Raw genomic sequence first — 20,606 nt, 5'->3', positions numbered from 1 at the left:
GCAGCCCCTCCACCCATGTCACACTGGGTCCCCCCCGCAGTCCCCCCACCCATGTCACACCGGGTCCCCCGCAGCCCCTCCACCCATGTCACACTGGGTGCCCCCGCAGCCCCCTCCACCCATGTCACACCGGGTCCCCCTGCAGCCCCCTCCACCCGTGCACAGCAGCTCCCCCACAGCCCCTCCAGCCCCGCCACGGCGTGTCCCCTCCGCCCCCCCCCTCCGCCCGCGGTCCCCCCCGGCCCCGCCGCCCGCGGGCCGCTGCCGGCGCGCCGGAGGGGGTGTGCGCGGCGGCCGGGGACTACATCCCCCAGCAGGCCGCGGGCCGGGGCAGCCTCCCGCTGCGCCCAGCCGCCTTCAAACAAAAGAGTTTTCCCCCCGCGGGGCTCCGCGCCGCCCCGCGCCCCGCCGGCCCTCCGCACACCCCGCCGGCGGCTGCGAGCCGGGGGCGGAGGCGGCGGCGGGGGGACCCCGGCGGGCTGGAAGTGCCTGGGCGAGGGAGCTCGGGTTACAGAGAGAAAGGGGCTTGGCCAGGCAGAGGGGAGGTGGGCGGAGGGTCCTTTTCTCTCTCTGTTTCTCTCCCTCTGCCTTTTTTTTTTTTTTTTTCCCTTCTCCCTCCCGAGCTCTTTGTGTCCCCCCCCCCCCCCCACTCCCCTCCTCTCGCTCTCACACCCCCCCCCCCTCCCCAACCAACCACCACCACCCAACCCCCTCTCAAGTCTTTGTTAGCCATGCCTAGCCTGGTAGTACCAGGGATAATGGAAAGGAACGGGGGTTTCGGCGATTTAGGCTGTTTCGGTGGGAGCGGCAAAGACAGAGCGCTGCTGGAGGATGACCGGGCGCTGCAGCTCGCCCTGGACCAGCTCTGCCTGCTGGGGCTAGGCGAGCCTTCCTCCTCCTCCTCCTCCTCCGCCGTGGTGCTGGTGGAGGACAGCAACAACAACAACAATAACCCGCCGCCGCCGCCGCCGCAGCAGCCCCCGCCGCCGCCGCCGCCGCCGCAGCAGCAGCCGCCGCCGCCGCCGCCACCTCCGCCGCCGGCCCCGAAGGGTTCGTCGGCGCCCAGCGCCGGGGCGGCGGAGCCCAAGTTGTGCGCGCTGTACAAGGAGGCCGAGCTGCGGCTCAAGAGCAGCTCCAACACCACCGAGTGCGTCCCGGTGCCCAGCTCCGAGCACGTGGCCGAGATCGTGGGCCGGCAAGGTGAGCGCCGGGCCGCCGGTCCCCGCCCGGCCGTCGGTCCCCGTCCTCCCCCGCTCCCTTCCTCGGGAAACTTCCCCCTCCGCCCCGCCGCCTGCGGCATCCCCGCGGCCGGGAGGGCCGGGGACCGCCCCGCCAACTTCGCCCCTCGCCGCTCCCTCCATCCCATTGTTCGGGGCCGGGCGGGCACCCGCGCCCCCCGGGCCGGTTCAGCCCCGCGGGGGACAAAGCGGAGGGGGGCAGCGCGCTTCTCCCTCCGTGCGGAGCGGGACTGCCGGGGCGGCGGACGGGTCGTTGCGCTTCTGTCAGGGGGGGCTTTTTTTTGGGACGGTGGGAGGGCGTGTGGTGGGGGGGGGGGAATCTATAGGAATGTCTGCGAGGGCTCGTCCGGTTGTCTGCACCGGAGCCCCGCGCCCGTCGCTCCTCCGGTTCTGCGAAAGAGCTGTTCCTGAACGGGCGCTCTCCGCCCTCCTCTTTTAAAAAAAAAAAAAAAAATAAAAATAATAAAAGAAAATCAAGCAAAGGGAGGAAAGAAGAGAGCGGGGCTGGCTGCGGGCTGAGCCCGGCCCCGCGCTCGGCGCGGTGGGGAGAAAAATCCTCTTTGTTGGGTTCGGCGGAGCGAGGGGGTGTGGTTGTGCCGGGGCTCGGCGGGGCCGGGCGGGCTCGGTGCCGGGCCTAGCGCGGGGCCGAACAACCGATTGATGGAAGTTTGAACTCCTTCTGCAGCCATGTGACTGGCGGGGACCCCGGAGCGGGCACCCGCCCGTCCCGCCTGGGCCCCGCCGCCCGGCCCCGCCGCTGACCGCGCTCCGCCACAGTGATGCTTTTGTTCTCCGTACGGCTCTGTTCGGAGCGAGGTGGAATGGAGGAGGGCTTAAAAAAAAAATAAATTATATATATATATATATATATATACACACACCACACCCACTCTTAAGTCACCCCTCGCCCACCCCCACCGCTCCGGGCTCCCGGGTGTGTGTGCCCCTTGGCATTGCGGGAAGCGTCGCAGGGTTGAAGCATGAGGCTGGCGAGAGAAGTTTTTGTGTCTCTTAGAGAGGAAAAAAAAATAATAATAGTGTGGCTAAGTGGGATTTTTTTTTTTTTTTTTCCTGCTTTCTTTTCTCTAAGCGAGTAACTTGACGCTCTGACGCTCTGGAAGTGTGACGGGCAGAGACTGCGGCTCCAAATCCAGATGCTTCCTCTTGGGTTGGGAACTGAAATCCCCCGAGCAAGCGGGGGGGTTGCAGTTTGACGTGGGGAGGGGGCCAGTGTTCCCAGAAGGGGATGTGCAGAGGTTGGGGTGGGCAAGGGCAAAGCACGGGGAGAGGGATACAAACGGCTCATGGCTGTGCGCGGTTACGCTGGAGCGTGTTATGGGAACAATGGGGCTTCTGGTGGCTCAGCTCTTCTCGAGGCTGGTCCCCACACCGGGATGGAGAGCGGGCCGGAGCATGGGGGTGTGCTGGTCTCCCCCAAAACTCAGGGCGTTTGCAGCGGAGGAAACAGCTCTAGCTCTGGTTTCCCCCCCCCTCCGCCACGCCGGGATCGTGGCCCCCGTGCCATTGGGAGAACTGGGGCTGGGGAAGGGGGTGAAGGTATGGCCGAGAAGATCCCGCCTGGGCCTGATCCTCCCCGCGACGCTTTTACACCACCGCGAGCTGAGCACAGCCAGAAACGGCGGCTTTGCACCAACTCTGCGCTGGCGGGTGCGAGGCCGTGGAGAATCAGGCCCCCTTTGTTTAATAAAGTTAGAAAAGAGAGAGGATTCGGCAGGCGGAATCGGGGGGAAACGTTAGACGATGCGGAAGGTGCCTGGGCCATTTTCTTCCTGCATCTCGCCGCTGCCCCGACCTCCCGAGAAGGGGGTGTGTTGCGATGCGTTCGGTGCACAGCAGCGTGCCCGTGGTGGCCGGAGCGATGGCGAGAAACGTGGAGACCTGGATTTTTTCCACCATTTTTAGTGTGCGTGAGGGGCTTTCCCACATCTGGGAAACTGGGAAACGTTGGTGGGCCAGAGCCCCGGCGAGGTGGACTGGGCACTGCTCCATCAGTCGGTGGGTCAGATGGTGTAAGATGTGCCCCTTTGTAAAGGCGGGTGGGCCGGATCCTGAGCTGGTAGGAGCTGAGGTTGGTTCAGCAGAGTCCTCGTGCCACAGCTCTTTACTCCAGCAGAGACTCTGGCTCACACTTGTTTTTTAAAGGCCCATAGGAATGTCTCCTGGGGCTTGTTGTTGTGCAGAAGGCCGGATGACAAGGGCTGCTCTCAGATGGAGCTGGGTGCCGGGCATCCCGGGGGGCCGAATCCTGCGCTCTCATGGGTGCCGGACCAGGAATCCCAGGGGGAAGCCAGAACCTGCAGGTTGTCACCCCCGTAGTAATACTGCTCGTGAGGCTGATGGTTTTCTAAGGAAATGAGTGTTTTATGGATACTTGTGAATAGGGTGCTGAACAGCTTGGAAAAGAGAGGGGAGAAAAGGTAACAGTGAAATAAAAATCATTTCAGGACTTTAGTTGGCAACAGGATTGAGCTTTTTCTTTCACTTAATGCTTTCGGATACGATAAACCACACTGTTTCTTCACCTTATTTTAAAATAATATTGATGGTCTTTGCAAGCACATCTTCCTGACGTGTGTGTCATGCATGTAAGAGGCCTGGATGGGGGCACGGGGGCCCTTTGACATCTGGCAATGGGATTTCCACCTGCTGTAGGATTGTCCTTCACTTTGCTGGAAGACCGTAAAGGCGCTTGAGTATAAATAAGGCTCAAGCCCTGCATGTTCCTATTGGAATGTTTGTAAGTGTGGTTTGCAAAGAGGTTTAATTGTGGCGGAGGGGGTGGCTCCGCTTCAAACGAGAGATGCTGCAGGAGCTAAACCTGTGCTTGGCAGCTCCCTGCTTTGCCCGGGAACTGTTAACGTGCCCTCGCGGAGCCAATCGCGTGCTGGAAACCGCGCTCGAGTTTGCGGTGGTGCTGGTTTGTGCACTGAATTCGAGCGGCGCTTCTTCAGCGGAGCGACTGCCGGCTGGGCGGAATGGGGGACTCGGTGGGACGGGATCGTGGAGGGCTGAAAAAGGGGGGGTTCGTGGGAATTGGCCGGACGGGTGCTGAGAGCTGCTTCTGCACTGTGATGCCCCAGGGACCATGGTGGAGAGCTGGTCGGCTGGTGGGATGTGCCAGGGACTGCTTTGCAAATTGAAGGAGAGGGAACCGGAAAAGGAAGGATGAGGGGATAAAGTCATAACAATCGCTTTGACTGACGTTTATGACCTCTTCCACTCTGCCCCTGGCCGTGGTTGGCAATGACTTCCCTTCCCTGGCTGGACGTGGAGCCATGACCTCCATCATGCCCTCCTGTTGTTGCTGGGGTGAGGAGCAGGGATGTCTCTGCCTCTGTCGTGGCTCCAGCAGATCATCCACCCCTTCCCTTGGCGCGTGGCAAGAGCGTGAACTCCAGCTGTGCTGCGCTTGGGTGGCTGGACCTCCTGGCATGTGCCATGGCCTGCATGGTGCTCCCTGATCCTGAGGCTGGTCTGGGCCTGCGTGGTGCATTGGGTGCTTGGTGGCTCTTGTATTTCACCTGCCAGCTCTTGTTGTGGGCATCTTCCCTGCAACACCCTTTCCGGGACCATGCGTGTTCTCAGAGCTACGCCGGTATGTTTGGGGTGTAAAGACAAAGCGCTGAAGTGGTTTGCAGGTTTTGAGGAGATGGTGGGGCACCAAGGGAGTTGCAAAGGAGAAGGTTCCTGCAACCCAAAGGCATGGGTTGAGATGGGAGAGATGCTGGGAAGAGCATCTAAAGGTGTCATGCTTTGGACTTGCAGGCTGCAAACTCAGAAATGGGCAGAAATCCTTGGCCACCGAGATGTCCAGGTTCTTCCCTAGAAGTCACCTGAGGCAGGTGTAGATCAGACTGATGAAGATGCACGTCCGACTTTTCTGCTGGTGTTAAATCTGCTTCCGCTGACAAACTGGGCTGCTGTCAGTGGAGCCGGGGAAGAGGCTGCTGGACTCTAAGCAGGGCACGTTTGATGCTTACATCTTTTAGCTGGGGCCACACGGTCCCGGTTCTTTGTGTGCCTGGTGTGCGCGGGCACGGGGAGAAGGCAGCGGGTCGGTTTGGTGTCCTGCCGCGCGGAGCACAACCGTGCGAGCCACCCACTTCCAGCAGGTACCTTCCCTGCAAGAGCCTTGTGCTCCTGTCATCGATAGTAGCATCCATTGTCACCTGCACCCGGAGACACCCTTTGATGGAGCATCTCCCAGCCTGCTCTAACCAGCCTGTTGTCGACAGGAATGAGATTATGGGAGAGAGGAGCTTAACAGAAATTGCTCTTTCTTGGCAAGGTGAAGTCAAATAGCAAGAGGCCCCCGCTAACCCCAGGTGATTGGGCTCTTTGTGTAGCTCCAAACATGCTCTAACGCTTCCAGCATTTAAAAATAGTCCAAGGAAGCCTTTTCCATTGAGGAAGTCTGATTGCAGCTCCCCCACCCACCATGTGGAGGTGGGTGTGCAGCATCCGAGAAGCAGCGAGGGGGGGGGGTCAGATCCTGTTGTCTGCTCGCTCCGCGTAAATCTTGGGAGCTAAAGCCACCCGCTCCGGTGGGGCCTGAGAACCAACCTCCTTAAGCCGCTCTCGCAGCTTGGGATGGGCCTTAGAGGGAGAGAGGAATTGCAGCCGGTGTCGGATTGTTGGAAAGTGTTAATGAGAATCCGTCTGAATTTACACCAGGGAAAAGTGCGGAACGGGATTGACTTTGTGCGGTTTGAACTAGAGGTGGGAGGAGAAAACGGGTCTGGGAGAGAGACAAAGGGAATTTTCTAGGGAGACACACACACGCACACGCTCCGCGCATCGGCTCGGGCTGCTGGATGCCGCGCTGACCGAGCGAACCGCGCCGCAGCGCAGCCGGCCGGAATCTGGGGCAGTGGGAAAGCGCCTTGGCGCTGGGTGGGGGCCCCCGCCGCCCGGTCCTGCCTTTGTCTGGCAGCCCCCTCCTCCCGTCGCCAGCTCGCCTCGCCCCGCTTTCCCCCCCCACCCCCCCAGCGTGCCGTGTCCGGCTTCGAGCGCGTGCGGCGGGAGCGCGGCGGGATCGTGCCATGCGGGGGGCCGCGGTCACACCCACCCCGATGCCATGCATCGCTGGCGGAGGGCGGCTGCTCTCGGGGCTGGGGGCTTCCAGCCCCAGTTCCCAACTTTCCTCCGCCGCAAGACAAGGCAGCGATTGTCTGTGGCATCTGGGTTGTTGCTTTTGGGTCGTGTTGCTTTTTTTTCTTTTTTTTTTCCTTTTTTTTTTTTAATAAACAACTTTCATCATTATGTGAAAAAGCTGAAAATCGCTGCGCTGGAATGAGGTGGTTGCTTATTTTCGTGGTGTGGTGGTGTGTTGTGTTTTGGGTTTGTGTTGTGTTTTTTTTATTCCCCTTCTTGTAAACACAACTTGCATCATCAGTACAATAAAACCTCAATGCAAAGGGATTTAGTTGTTTGTTTGTGGTCCTTTTGTGTGCGTTTGTGTTTTTTTTGACACCACTTTCATCAGATTTTCAATGCAGCAAAATCTTACCCCACAGATATTCAGGAGGGTTTATTTGTGATGTTCTTTGTGTGCTCCTCTTTTAACATGGCTTTCATCTTAAATGGGAAAAGAATGCCCCACCTTACCAGAGATATTTAAGGGTTGTTTATTTTATGGTCCTCTTTAATTTTATGACTATAAGAGAAAAAAGACCGAGTCCTAATTTGCCCTTAGGCTCTCTTATACCACCTCGGCAATGTCAAAATGTCCTAAGTGGGGTGATTACAGGTGTAATTTATACCAGTGCAGCGTAAAGGTACCTTAGTGTGAATGAGAAGAGGACTAAAAATCTTTTGTCTGTGGAGGTAATTTTGTATCTGATGAAACCAGGAGATACAAGGACCTGGAGTGATGTGTGTGGTGTGTTTTTTAAAAAGACAGAAAAAAAAAACCCAATCAAAAAAAACCCCACCCCACCTCGGGGCTGGATCCTTAGCTGTTTGCTGGAAGCTGGTACAGCACCTCTGGTGCCCTCAGGAGAAGCCCACACTTCTGGGCATAAACTGGCAGATGCTGGAGGTGCATCAGCTTGTGCCAGGTGGGACCCTCCGGACCGCATCAGGAGCAGGATCTGGCTGCCCCACAGGAGTAAGGAGAAGGTTGTCAGCGGGTTTAACTCTGAATTTACACCGAAGTAAACTCTCTGGTGGAACTACTCCGTAGGCATGGCTGCATTTTCCGTTGCGCCGTCCTGCCGGCGTTTACACCGCGCGTGGTGCAGTAGGCACATCCATCCCGTGCGCCACTCCGGCCTTTTCCTGCTGCCAGAGCAGCGCGCGGGAGCGGGAACCACAGCGAGGTCCCATGGAAGCACGTTGGTTTTCCGGTGAGAAAAGATTTGGGATGGGTTCGTGCAAAGGAAAAAGCAGACAGGTTGGATGCATCCTACACCATTGTGGAGCAACTGCCTGAGCTGGACAGGTGGACCAAGCTCCTGAAGCCTTCTCTGTTAGCTTTGATGGACTTCTGTGGATAAGCAGAGAGGAGAATGTGGCTGTGCAGCCACATCTCCCCCTGCTTCCCCCCACCCCAGTTTGGCAATGTCGAGAGACTCGATTTATTTATTTGTTTTTAGCCCGAGCTCGCTGCTCTGCAGATTAATTCCAGTTAGATAACTGGTCTGGGTGCCGGAGGCTCCGCAGTCCTCAAGGGTTTGTTCCTGGATGTTAACATTTGTGGCTTACTCGGGTAATTTGCGAACACATTTACTTTGAGTCAATTGGCAATCAGTTAGCTGAAGTTAAAAAGCAAAAGAGGTGGGGGGAGGAAATAATCGTGCAAGCCTCCTTTGTGAAATGCTTTGGGATCTGTGTTATTGGCAAAAAACAGAGTAACAGAAGCTGGGTGGTGGAAACAGAACAAGAAAAGGCTTAATTCTTTCTTTAATATAAAAATCTAACTGGCAGGAGTCTGCCAGGGATCAATTAGCTGATGTCTGTGCACTGCCTTAAAGAGTAGAACACTACAGCAAAGTTGTGTATTATTATGGTTTCTACAGGTCCTTTTTCCCTCTTAGTTTTACATTTTTAACACCACCTACTAAGCAGTTCTCTCCCCTCTTAAGAATCCACCGAGTAAAGCGGTTTGTTGCGTGTTGTTTTCAAATTTCCCTTACGCACGAAGAAAGCTTCTCGTTAAAAAAAAAAACAAAAACAACAAAAAAACCAACATCCAGGACAAATTTCATTTGAAAAAAGGACGTAGGACCATGCTGGTCATCCAGCCGGGATCTAAAGGGCCACATCCTGCTCTTGCTGTGCTCTGTCGGAGCAATGGCAAAGGCTCAGCCCTTATTTCGTTGTGCGAAGCAAGGTCAGGGCTGGGAGCCCTGGCACTGAGTGGGTACTTCAGATTTACACCCAGCCTGATTTAACTGATGTAAATCAGTGCAGCTCCCGTGGAAGTTGGTGGAGTTGTCTGGATTGATCCTGCCGACGGCTTGGCCCGTTGTCCGCACCGACTCAGAGCTGCTGGAGATCTGGGCCGCTGAACCTGCTGGGCTGCTGGCCTCGATGGATTCGGTCTGATTCCCTGCGGGGTTATTTTCTCCCGTTTTTAAGCAGAGGATCCCCCATCTGTCTGTCTGGGCAAAGCTGGCTTTCCTGTCTGCAGGCCTGCACCGAGACCCTCCCTCCTCCTCCTCCTCCCCCTGCCTCCCACACCACCGCTGCACCACGCGTCCTTTTGTCCGCTTCCACATCCTCCCTCCCGCTCTCCCTCCGCTCTCTCCTTGCCCGTCTCCCTTTTGCCGTTTTGGGGGGTCCCTCCTTTGCCTCCACGCCCCTAATCCTCCTTCTCCCTCGGAGGGATGGCAGCGTGCCTCTCCCTCAATTCCCAGCACCTTTCCTCCATCCCTAACTCCCTCCCAGCCTCCCCAGCGCACGTTCGCCCTCATTCGTGTGTATTCCCCTCCGCCGCTTCCTCCCATCTGGCCCCAGCATGGAGCCCCCGGCCTTTGTCGCCGCTCCGCTCGCCTGACCCTCCGTGTCGCCTCCCCGATTGTTTCCTGTCGTGCCGGGCTCCGGTCCCGCTCCCCTCACACGCAGTCATTGTCCCGGGGCTTAGAAAAACGCCGAACCCGAGCCCAGCCCTGGCAAACCTGAGGTTCTTTTCCAAACGGGAGCGAGCCTTGCCTTCCCGGGAGGCAGAACGTGGGTCACGGAGAAATTCGGCAAAGGCTCGTTCCGTCTGGGGTGATGCACAGGAGTCGTTTTTGGCGTGGGTGCTTCCTGCTGGCACCCCCTTTCTTTCCATGCAATGCTCCGGTGATATCCCTGGGGAAATGGTGGCATCTCGGTTAATCTTCCTAAAATGGAATCTCCATCTTTGGAGCGAGCAGCATAGGAGCGGAGCAGGGAAATGTCTGCCAGGGATGGGTCAGGGAGCGCTGAGCCTGCCCCGGGGCTGCGGGAGGGCATAGGTGAGCCCTCACCCTTTTATCCCGCCCTCCGTGGGCTCCTTGGGACGAACCTTTGTTCTGTGATTTTTGTCTGCGCGGTTTTATTCGACGGTTGTGTCGTGGAGCTCCGTCAAGTCCCATCCTTTGAGTTTCCCAAGGACTGATAATACAACACTGTGGATGACCATCAGCCCGCACCAACTGTTTAGAAACTTCCCTGAACAACGCGTTGCAAATATACTTCAGGGTGCAAACTCGGTGGGGAGTAACACGTGAGCTACGTCGGGCTTGGCAGGGGGTGGATTCGGTTTGGATTTGGGGGCTTTGCCCAGCTCCTTCTCTGGGTCAGAGCGAGCGTTTCCATTCCCCAGGAACGTGAAATTAGCGTCTTAGAGACGGGTTTTAATGCAGCAGCATCACAATGCTGAGAGTATTATAGGAAGTTTTGCAGTAACACAGAGCAAGAGAGCCATTCTTCCCGTTCCACAAACGGGAGACTGAGGCTCAGAGAGCTCAAGTCGTTCCGAGGAGTTAAAAGTCGCGTCGGGAGTCGACAGTGAAGTCCGGATTTACCGGCACGTGTCCTACGCCGACACCAAGACCCTCTGGCAGGTGGTGGGGTTTCGAAGCTGCGCCGGGAGCTTGCGTGTCCGCGCGGTCTCCTGCGGTTTGGCGAGGCTGCACCGCGGTGCCCGCGCGGCGTTGCGAGATGCGAGCGTGACCCGTCAGGCTGAGCGCGCTTTCTGCAGCCGTAACCATTGGTTGTGCCGTGCGCCGCCGCTGCCGCCAGCGCGGGGAATTATTCTTGTCAGCTGCAGTGGCACGAGGCTCTGGTTTTGCCACTAAAGGTGCGGCGTTCGACTCTTGCTAACGGTGCGCGGTGGTGGGATCATTCCATCCCCGTAAATATCCCGGTGTCGCAAGTCTGCGTCTCGTGAGATGAGCTGCAGATAAGTGGCAGCACTAAGTGAGTGGCAGCCCTGAGCTCCCAGCTGGGAGAGATGTTGTTATTTATTAGGATCGGTATAAATTATAATGTTCCAGACCACAGGCTGAGGAATCTTAATTTCTTGGTTGCGGAAGCGTCATTTGCAGGTTGTCTTGTCTTAAAAGGATGATGTCGGTGTAATAGGTTGAGGAAAACTTGCTGGTGTTGGATGGTCAGAGGAGAGGACAAGAAGATGGGCTCTGTTTGGGGAGAGAAGATGGGGTGGAGAGGAGGTGGGGGATCTCCCAGAGGTTTCGATGCCATACCCTGGTCCTCATGTTCCATGAGCCCTGAGGCACACATGGGAATCCTTGGGAAACCAGGGCAAAGTGCTTGCCTTACTCCATCCGCACTAGCAGAGACGCAGTACCCTGGAGAATCACATTTTTAAAGATTTCTTAAGAGACCCGAGCTTGGAGCAAATCTCCCTGCAGAGGAAGCCCCAGTCTGCACGGGAACTTGGTGCCAGGCTTTGGAAATGCCTTCAGGCACCGAGTTGGGTTTTTGGAGAGAGGGGTCAGGAGGAAAGCAGCAGGGAGGGTTTCCAGAAGGAGTTTAGAAAACTGTGCCACATCTGTAAAAAATTTTTAGTTTCTTGATGGCATCCTGATATCATCTAGGAACCTGGAGTCACACAGCTGGCTCTAAAACCCTCAAAAAAAAAAACAATTTGGAAGCCAAAACACACCAAAAAGCCTCTTGCCTTTTTTGGGAAAGCAGAAGGATGTTTTCTGAGCTGTAAGGAGCCAGGGGAATAGGCTTGGTGGGCTCTGGGGAGGTGGATACTGGTCTGCAAGAGCGCTGGTGTGGTGAGTGAGCTCGGGAAAGGGTCCGGGCGCCCGGAGCGCGGCGGTGGGGAGGCGGCAGCCATCGGTGTATGACACACCGGAGGGAGAGGGAAGGGTGAAAGGCAGCCGGTGGCAGGATGGCCGCCCGTGTGGCAGGGCCAGGGGGCTGCCCGCAGCCTGGAGGGCGGCCCTGCCCCATTTCTTGCTGGTTTGCCCCCAAAGTGAGCACTGGCATCCTGTTACGCCGCGGCCGTCTGGCAGTGCCGGCGTTTGGGGTCCTGCCATGTCTGAGGTGGGGAGCCCACGTTGCTGCTTCTGTGCTGCCCCCACCCCAAAACTCGTCCCCCCAGAAGTGACTCGGGTCCCGTTGGCTTCACCCCAAAAGCTCCGGAGCGGGACAGAAGTCTCCCTGGAGGGCTCCGCTCTCTTGAGTTATGGCGGACGTCTCTCCCGTTGTGCTCCTCGTGAGCGGCGTGGGGCGGCGAAGGGGCTCCACGTTGGCCGTGCGTGGCCATGGGCTCAGCGTCCCCCTTTCTTGAGTCACCTCCGGCCGCTCCGTGCGTCAGCCGAGTCCGTCCTGTCCCCAGAGCGGCTCCGACGAGGCCATCTTCGCCGAGGGGCGCCATGGCGGAGGCCGAGCCTCAGTGGGGACAGGCGTCCTCATGGGGCCGCTGGCCGCTGGGGAGGGCTGGAATCCCCCCACCCCGGCTCCCTGGGGTGTGGGGGTGTGGGAAAGGGAGATCTCCGAAGGGTGATTGCTGAGGAGCTGCCAATTCCGGAGGGGGACCGTGTGGTGGGGGGCGATGCACAAAATGGCAGCGCCCACCTGAGGGGGAGGGAGCGGGGGGACTCCTGGGAGAGGGGCTCTCTGAGGATGACGAGGGGGAAAAACCTTCCTCTGGCGTTTCTCCTGTCAGGGTGAGGGGGAGAAGGGCCTTTCCCTGGGTTTGGGTGCCCGGGCAGCAGTGGGGGACGTGGGAACATGGCGGCTCAGGCTGGTCTCCTGAGCAGAGGGGAGGGCGGCCGCGCAGCCTCGCTAACCCCCCTGCCTTCTTTTCTCTCTCTCCCCCAAGGCTGCAAGATCAAAGCCCTGCGGGCGAAGACCAACACCTACATCAAGACCCCGGTGCGGGGCGAGGAGCCGGTCTTCATGGTGACGGGACGACGGGAGGACGTGGCCATGGCCCGGCGGGAGATCATCTCCGCCGCCGAGCACTTCTCCATGATCAGGGCCTCCCGCAACAAAGCCGGCACGGCTTTCGGCAGCGCTCCCGCCTTGCCGGGGCAAGTCACCATCCGGGTGCGCGTGCCCTACCGCGTGGTGGGCTTGGTGGTGGGTCCCAAAGGAGCCACCATCAAGCGGATCCAGCAGCAGACCAACACCTACATCATCACGCCCAGCCGGGACCGGGACCCTGTCTTCGAAATCACCGGAGCGCCGGGCAACGTCGAGCGCGCCCGGGAGGAGATCGAGACCCACATCGCGGTGAGGACGGGCAAGATCCTGGAGTACAACAACGAGAACGACTTCCTCTCCAGCAGCCCTGATTCCGGCATGGAGAACCGCTACTCGGAAGCCTGGCGGGTGCACACGCCGGCGCCGGGCTGCAAGCCCCTCTCCACCTTCCGCCAGAACAGCCTGGGCTGCATCGGCGACTGCTCCGTCGACCCCGTCTACGAGACCCCGCGGCTGAACGACCAAAACGACTTCAATTACGGTTACCTCTTCCCCAACTACGGCGTGAACAAGCAAGATCTGTACTACGGGGTGCCGGAGTCGGGTGCTCCGATGTGGGCTGGGCAGGAGAACACCAACCCCGTCTCGGTGCTCTTCTCCAAGCAGCAGCGGTCCAGCAGCACCGGCGCCATCCACCCCAATTCACATCGCTCCCCGTCCTCCTCCATCCAAGAGCCCAATCTCTCCGGTCTCCCCAGGCGGTCGCAGGGGGAACCGCTCCAAGGGTTTTCCAAGCTGGGGACGACGACTGCTGCCCGGACGTCTGTCTCCAGCAGCCGCGAGTGCATGGTGTGTTTCGAAAGCGAAGTTACGGCGGCTCTGGTGCCGTGTGGCCACAACCTCTTCTGCATGGAGTGTGCCGTGAGGATCTGCGAGAGGACTGATCCGGAGTGCCCGGTTTGCCACGCGGCAGCCACTCAGGCCATTAGAATATTTTCCTAAAGAGACAGAGCAGGGCGTTGGGGTGGGGGGTGGGGGTAGGAAGGGAGCGTGGGGGGGGGGGGGGTCCAGGAAAGGAAAATGATGATGATAAATAATAATAATAATAATAATGATAATAATAATAATAATGACATCCGAAGAACAAACGAATGAAAGAATAAATTAATTTAAAGAAGAAGAAGAAGAAAAAAAAAAAAGAAATTATTTTACAAGCAATGTATGTTATTTTTTAAAAAAAAAAAAGTGAATAATAAAATTAAAATGAATAGCAAAGCCAGAAATTTTGGAGGGCGAACGATGCTCCAGCCTGCAATGTCTTTTTTAAAACAAGTAACTCTGAACGCACACTCGGATCTCGCAAGCGAAGCGGTTTAGTTCAGTTTTTTTTGGTGGTGAGATTGGGACTTCTGCGCGTTGACCAAGCCAGGCCACCTCGACGGGACGGGGAAGGGCGCAGGGATGCGGGGAGGGCCCTGCCGGCCTTTCTTCTCCAGCCACCTTCAATCTGCATCTTGGTCTGAAGCCCCCACTCTCCTCCCCCCGCAGCGATGTCAGCCCAACTGGGAGCTCAGAAAGACACAAACGGAAAGAAAGGAAAACGGATGGCGACGGGGATTTAGAAAAACAGAAAGAAACCATCAACCTCTGGGAACCTGTTAGAACGAGGGCACAACTGTATTACCTCAAAGTTTTAAACAAACAAACAAAAAAAAAACCACAGCAGCTAAAGAACTTTTATTGTTTTCCTTTTTTTCTAAAAAAAAAAAAAAAACGAACAAAAAACCACAAAAAAAAATCACAAAAAGAAGATGAAGAAATAAAAGTGACGCCGGTGAAACTGAAGAAGGTTTGGAAGAACCTATTGGAATCACACTGGGCGATTAGCGTTTATTTTATTATTCTGAGCCACCGTGGAGTGCGGAACTTTGTTCTTTTTTTCCTTATCCAAGCAGGGATTTGTTCATCCGACGAAATCAGGAGTCACTAACAGGGTATTTCAAAAGCAGTCCTGAGTTCCCATCCATGGGGGGAGTGTATCGACTTCCACGTTTCCGTAGTTCACTCTTCATCCTTTTTTCCAAGCGATGCCAGCGGCAGCTGCACGCCACGCGCACGCGTAACATTGTGCTTTTCTTTTCTTAAAAAAAAAAAATACCTATGGCACCAAAACCTAAGACAGACGATCATGCAATACAGGCGATGAGCCCATACGAAACCAACGTGCATCCCAATAGAAAGCAAAAAAAAAAAAAAAAAAAAAAGCCACCCCGAGTTTATATATATAATTTTGTCGTTGTCGTTTTTAAACTGGACCAAAACTTTTGTTACCCAAAACCGAGTGGGGGGAAAAAAAAACAAAAAAAAAAGAAGAAAAAGTATTTCTTTATGGACCAAAACCTCTTCAGCTGTCCTTTACCTGGATCTTCCTGAGGTTGGCCACTTTTATATATTCTATTTTTTTCAGAACGAAGCAAAACAAAACAAAAAATTGCCTTGTTGAACATCCTTTAATCATTTCAAGACTCCTGGTTTTGTTAAACGAGATACTTTTTAAACCCTTGGGAAGTGGGAGAGGATGGGCTTCGCGTCTGGCTGCCGTGCCGGTGCCCACGAGACGCGAGCCGTAACATCGGCAGGTTTGTTCAGCCGGTCTCTGGATGCCAAAATGCTGTGATGGTAAAGATGTGTGTTGGATTAACCCACCAAGTACCAGTATCCCTGTCTATAAATATATGTGTGTATATATATAGGCACTTCACTCATCAAGCACCTATATATATATATATATATATGTGTATATAAAATCTCATCTATAGAATTTTTCTCCCACCACCACCGCTTCCCCGTTTCCTACCCCTTGACTTCTCACACATCCTGGACCCTGATTTAGAACTGGACCAACAAGTTTCACAACTTGGCGGAGACAGTTCTACAGCAAAAAAAAAAAAAATCACCTGAGATTTTTTTTTTTTTCCCCTTCAGTTACAGGAGACTTTATTTTCATCGTAATAATGTTCCTGGGAACATCCCCTCTTCTGCTCAGTTTGCTGCCGCTTGCTCCCGGTTGCCGCCTCCACCCCGGTATGGTCCGCTCGAGCCATCCTTGAGCCATCTGGTGGCTACCAGAGGAGAGGCTGAGCTTGCCACTCACGGGGCGTGCTGCTCCGGTGCTGTGCGTTGATAAAAATCCACTTTTGGTCTTCAGATAATGGAGTGGAGGGGTGTGAAACGATGTGCCTCCACCGTTTCGCATCAACGGTAAAATATTACGGAGGGGCGAGTGGTAGGTGGAGGGGTGGACGACGTTCCCAGGCTCTGTAGTGGATGCTGATGTTTTGGAAAAAGAAAAAAAAAAAAAGAAAAAAAAAAATATGCTGTGCTAAAGGGACACTGTCAGGTCGAATTTGTACTCACCTCCTCCCCAAAGCTTTAAGAAATCTCCGGCCACGGGGTTCTCCCGACCCTGGGGTGCGCACGGCCGTTTGCGCCGGGACCGGCTCGGGATGCGGGTGCTTCCCGGGGGAAGGGGCCGCGCTTTGGACCCGCCGCTGTGGGTGCCACGTGGGGGTGGGGGGTGACGGAGGGTTGGGGGGTGCTGGCCAGCCCTGCTCTGGCCAGACCCCCAACGCCTCCCGGTGCCGTCCCAGGGCACGGACGTGGAAGCCGTATCCCTGCGGAAGCGTGGCCCCGGCGAAGGCTCCGGAGCCCCGGGCAGCTCTGGCCACGTCCCTTCTGAAACTGGCCCGGTTCTCGTTCCAAATCCGGCTTCGGTTGGTCCCAGTGAAAGAAGGGGAAGGGAGAGGGGGAACATTTCTGTTCTCCCCACGCGCCACCACCTCCCCCTCCATCACCTCCCTTCCCCTCCCCACCCCAGGGATGAATTTTAACCGCTCCTTGTGCGGAATTCTCCCGCCGCCGACGTGGAGAGAGCGGTTGGGGCAAGAGCTGGGTTGCGGGCGGGGGTGGGCGAGGAGGTGGTGGGATGGGGGGAAAATCCAGCCACCCTTCGAAGGGGCGTTCGGAAACGTTGGGAAGTGTTCGTGTTGGTGATGGAGGGGATTTAGCTGGAAACTGCAGCAGCAAATGCTTCCGTGGCCGAGTCCCCCGGGGCCGCTGTGTTCGTTGCGTTGAGTCGAGTCGTCGTTCTTGGCTGAGTGAAGTCTGTTCGTGGTAATGTGAGCAAGTTTTTGATCAATGTCTTTATTTGATGCCAGGTTGTGAAGAGGTGGGGGTGGGAATGGGGAGGGGGGGAAGGAGACACCCGTGTCGGGGACCTGGGGTGGGGGGGGACCTGTTCTAGCACTGACCCTTGGGAGTGGGGAGGGGGGGAAGGTCAGGGGGGCTCTTCTCGGCTCCTGTCATCTCCTCCCTTACCTCAACAAGCGAAAAACGATGTAAAAGCCTCCTGCATGCTGAAAAATGGTAGAGAAAAAGAAAATAACACACGGACCTTTTTTTTTTTTTTCAAAAAGAAAAAAGGAAAAAAAAAAAAACTTAAAAAAAAAAAAAAAAGGAATAATGACCCAAACAAATGTCCATGCGATGGGAACCGGAGGGGGTCTGTCCGTCTGTCCAGGCAGACCATCTGCCCCTCTCTGCAGGCGAGGTTCCTGCTCAAGTCTCCAAGTTGGCCTTTAATAAAATCTTCAGTTCCAATAACCTTTATATATATATATATATACATATATATATACATATACATATATATTAAAAGAAAGCTTGATGTAGCAGTTCTAGTTTAAAATGAATAGAAGTATTTTGGCCCCTGTTTTATTTTGATTTCTCCTTTTCCCCTGCGTTTCCCCCCCCCACACCCCGTACCCCCCCCCCCAACTCCGTATTTTGATGTAGCAACTTTGGAAGAAAGAAAAACCAGGCGCTGTAAACGCACCGAGAGCTACCTCTGACCCGAGGGGGGGCTGCCCGGGGGGGGCTCGGGGTGCGGGAGACCTGCAGCCCCCACCGCTCCCCGGTGGGCACCCAGAGAGAGGCAGACCCGGGCCCTGCCCGTGGGCATCGTAAGGGAGCCCGGTTGCGGGGCTTAAACAACAAATTTGCGTAACTTTTTTTTTTTTCTTCTTCTTTTTTTTTCCTCTCTTTTTAAATATATGTATATATATAAAAAAAAATCTTAAAAAAAAATAAAAACAAAAAACAAGAAAAATGCCCATGACCTTAACTATTTGCTCTGACTTGTATCTTCCTTGATAGGTGACTAAAAAATGGCTTGTTGGTCTAATTCACCAGCAATAACGTTACAAAAACAGACCCCTCCTCCCTGCACCCCACCTTTCGCTGCAGCGAGGGGCGAGCGGGGTCCCCCCTTCCCCCCGACCCTGCAGGGATGCTCTTGGTGACCGGAGCAGCGGCATAAACCAGTTAGGTGAAACCTCATGAGCTTCAATGGCCCTAAACATCCCTCCCCAGGCTGTGCCATCACCCGTTTGGGGTGCTAAAGTGATGCGGGGCACCCTCCTTGCCCGCGGTGCTGGCACCCGGCACCCAAAACCAGTGCTCGCCGAGCCACCTGCTATCCCTCCCTCTGGTTTAGGAACAGTAAAACCCTTGGAAGGAGCCCGGTTCCTCAGGAACCCCGTCCTGCAGATCGCGCGGAGGCTGAACTTCACGGCTAGCCAGCGGCTCGCCAAAATCAGGCTGGCTCCTGGCAGGGGTAAAGCAAAGCACCCGCGTCCGCGCTCGTGGGATGGCACCTGGCGGGTGGCCCGGTGCTGCTGGTGTCCCCTCCGTGCTGCCGGCGGGCCGGGAGCGGGTTGTTCCCGAGTGTTTCCATCCAACCATGGGGATGGTGGAGCCGGGGTGAGGACCCGACTGCGACTTGCCGTGCCCGGATGGATGCCAGTGGTAGTCTCCCCTGGGCACTCATCCTGTGCTGCGGGGCTGAGTGGGGTCAGGGTGCTCCGGCGAGGCGGGCGACAGCCTCCAAGGGCGTGAGGTCCCCAAAAACCTGAGGGGCTTGGAGCATAAGTGCGTTGGAGGGTGCTGAGCTCTTAGCAGGAGGCTTCCAGGTCCAGGCAGGATCAGACCCGTGGCGGGGTGGAGCGGGCGTAGCGGAGGGGGCAGACTTGGTGCCAGTTCCGTGCGCCGCTGGGATTTACGCGTGTGCTTTGCCAAACTGCAGCCGGCTCGGGCGCGTGTTGGAACCGAGGAGCGGGGGGCTCCGAACGTGGGACTCATCCCGCCACCTTTCCCGGTGGATGTGACCTCCCGGGCAGAGCCGCCGCGGCGTCGGGGCTGCGGGAGCGCAGGGGCTCCCCGGTCCTGGCACGGCGGGGAGCGGATGGGTGGCAGCGGGGTGCTCGGCAGCGGCGTTTCGGGGTGCTGCCCGCCCCGCTCCGCCGTGTCCCCCAAAACCTGCCGCGTCTTCGGCCGGGGTTTGCGGGCTGCCGGGGGGAGACGGGCTCCTGGAGACGGGACGGTGCGGGGGAGAGGGTGACAAAACGTAACAAAGGGAAACGGAGGGAGAAAGTGATGTGCTGTGATGTCATCCTCATCGACATAAATTATATAGAGAATAGTGTGTATTATAATACGTAACAAAAGAAAAAAAAATAAAAAAGAACCAAAATTGGATTTATATTTAATGAGGAGATACTATAAAAATATCTTGTCCTAGCTCCCATTTGCAAAAGTATTTTTCAGCTGGAGGGATATCTATTATTTTTTTCTCTTTTCTTTCTTTCTTAAAAAAAAAAAATAATAATCTCCATACATACAAAGGCTCAGACTGTTAATATTGTGAACCTCTTAAATCAAAACGCTCCAACCTGTTTATTTGGTAGTTGAAGGGTTTATTTTGATGCATGGTGTTTTTTAAAGAGAGAGAGAGGAGGGAAAAAAAGACTAAGATTTTAAAATTAGAACATTTCTTTATAATTTAATATTCTATTTTAATAAATGCATTTATTACATGTAAATGTAGCAAGGAACTGGGCTAATAAAAATACTTTTTATTAGGTAATTTATTATAAGAAAAAAGGATATTTTATTTTATGATAAAGTGATCCTTAAAAGTTTAGAAGGTTTAGAATATATGTAGGTTAAAAATACATTTGTATCCAGAGTATTGCTTAAAAAGTGTTTTTAATATATGTTTCCTTTTTTGTGTGTGCGTGTGTGTATGTAAAAGGTGATAGTTATGGTGCAGATAGCCCTTTCCAGAAATAAGAAATTAACACAGTTGGATGTATTTAAAAAAAAAAAAAAAGGTTAAAAAAAAAAAAAAAGAAAGAAAAAAGGTAATTAAAAAACCAGAGAAGTAGAAGAGAAAAACCACTATGAAGCCCCCGTCCTGCGCTCGCTCCGCCTGGCCGATCCCTCCGCGGCGAGCCCCCCCCGGGCGGGGGCTCGGGGGCTTCTCGGTGGCATCGCCCACCGCCAGCCCCCGGTGTGCCCTGGCCCCGTGGCAGCCACGCGCTCCGGTGCGCCCGTCCCGCGCGCTCCCGGGGGTCCGGCTCCCACCCACGGCCGGGTGGTGAGGGTTTGCTCTCGCCGGGGTTTTTTGGGGGGCAGAGGTTTGGGAGGAGGCTGGGGGCCCTCGGAAAGCCACGCTTTGCGTTACTCCCCCCTCCAGCCCTCCTCCTCCTCCTCCTCCTTTTCCTCCCAGCGCTACAACCAGCCCTACCCCGTGGCAGGGAGCCGGTGCAGAGTTGTGCCACCGCTCCGGTTGGCAGCGGGGTTTCGGGGAGCCCCGTGTAAATCCGCGGCGTGTCGGAGGCGAGAGGATTTACGGTCCTTCCCGCAGCCCTGACGGGAGGGACCGGTGGCCGCTGCCAAGCTCGGACCTCCCCGGGACGGGATCGTGCTCGCGGGGCCGCTCTGCCAACGAGGGTGGTGGGCACCGTGCGCTGCATCCCTGTAGGCTTTTGGCTCCGTTTCTTTCCGCGGCTGAGCGGGCTGCGAGGACGGGAATGTTTTGGCCCGGCGTTCCGGCCAGGCTCGATCCTGCCAACA

At 55.9% G+C, this 20,606-nt stretch overlaps 1 protein-coding gene across 1 annotated transcript; it reads left to right on the top strand.

Annotated features, from left to right (window-relative positions):
• The first annotated feature begins 731 nt into the window (after positions 1–731).
• On the top strand, positions 732–13,634 carry MEX3A (mex-3 RNA binding family member A). Its single transcript, XM_086628426.1, has 2 exons — positions 732–1,200; positions 12,529–13,634. The coding sequence occupies exons 1-2, from the start codon at positions 732–734 to the stop codon at positions 13,632–13,634; spliced, it is 1,575 nt and encodes a 524-aa protein (XP_086484552.1).
• Positions 13,635–20,606: the final 6,972 nt, after the last annotated feature.

This window comes from Tauraco erythrolophus, chromosome 30, assembly GCF_009769465.1.
Source record: "Tauraco erythrolophus isolate bTauEry1 chromosome 30, bTauEry1.pri, whole genome shotgun sequence".
NCBI lineage: Eukaryota > Metazoa > Chordata > Aves > Musophagiformes > Musophagidae > Tauraco > Tauraco erythrolophus.
The sequence above is the reverse complement of the archived record's forward strand: the minus strand, read 5'-3'. Positions and strand labels throughout refer to the sequence as shown.

What these genes read in the sequence shown, in the direction of transcription:
- MEX3A (XM_086628426.1), top strand. Translation starts at nt 732, where the DNA reads ATGCCTAGCCTGGTAGTACCAGGGATAATGGAAAGGAACGGGGGTTTC. An exon ending in CGAGATCGTGGGCCGGCAAG is followed by an intron (nt 1,201 to 12,528) that starts GTGAGCGCCGGG and finishes CTCTCCCCCAAG; the next exon opens with GCTGCAAGATCAAAGCCCTG.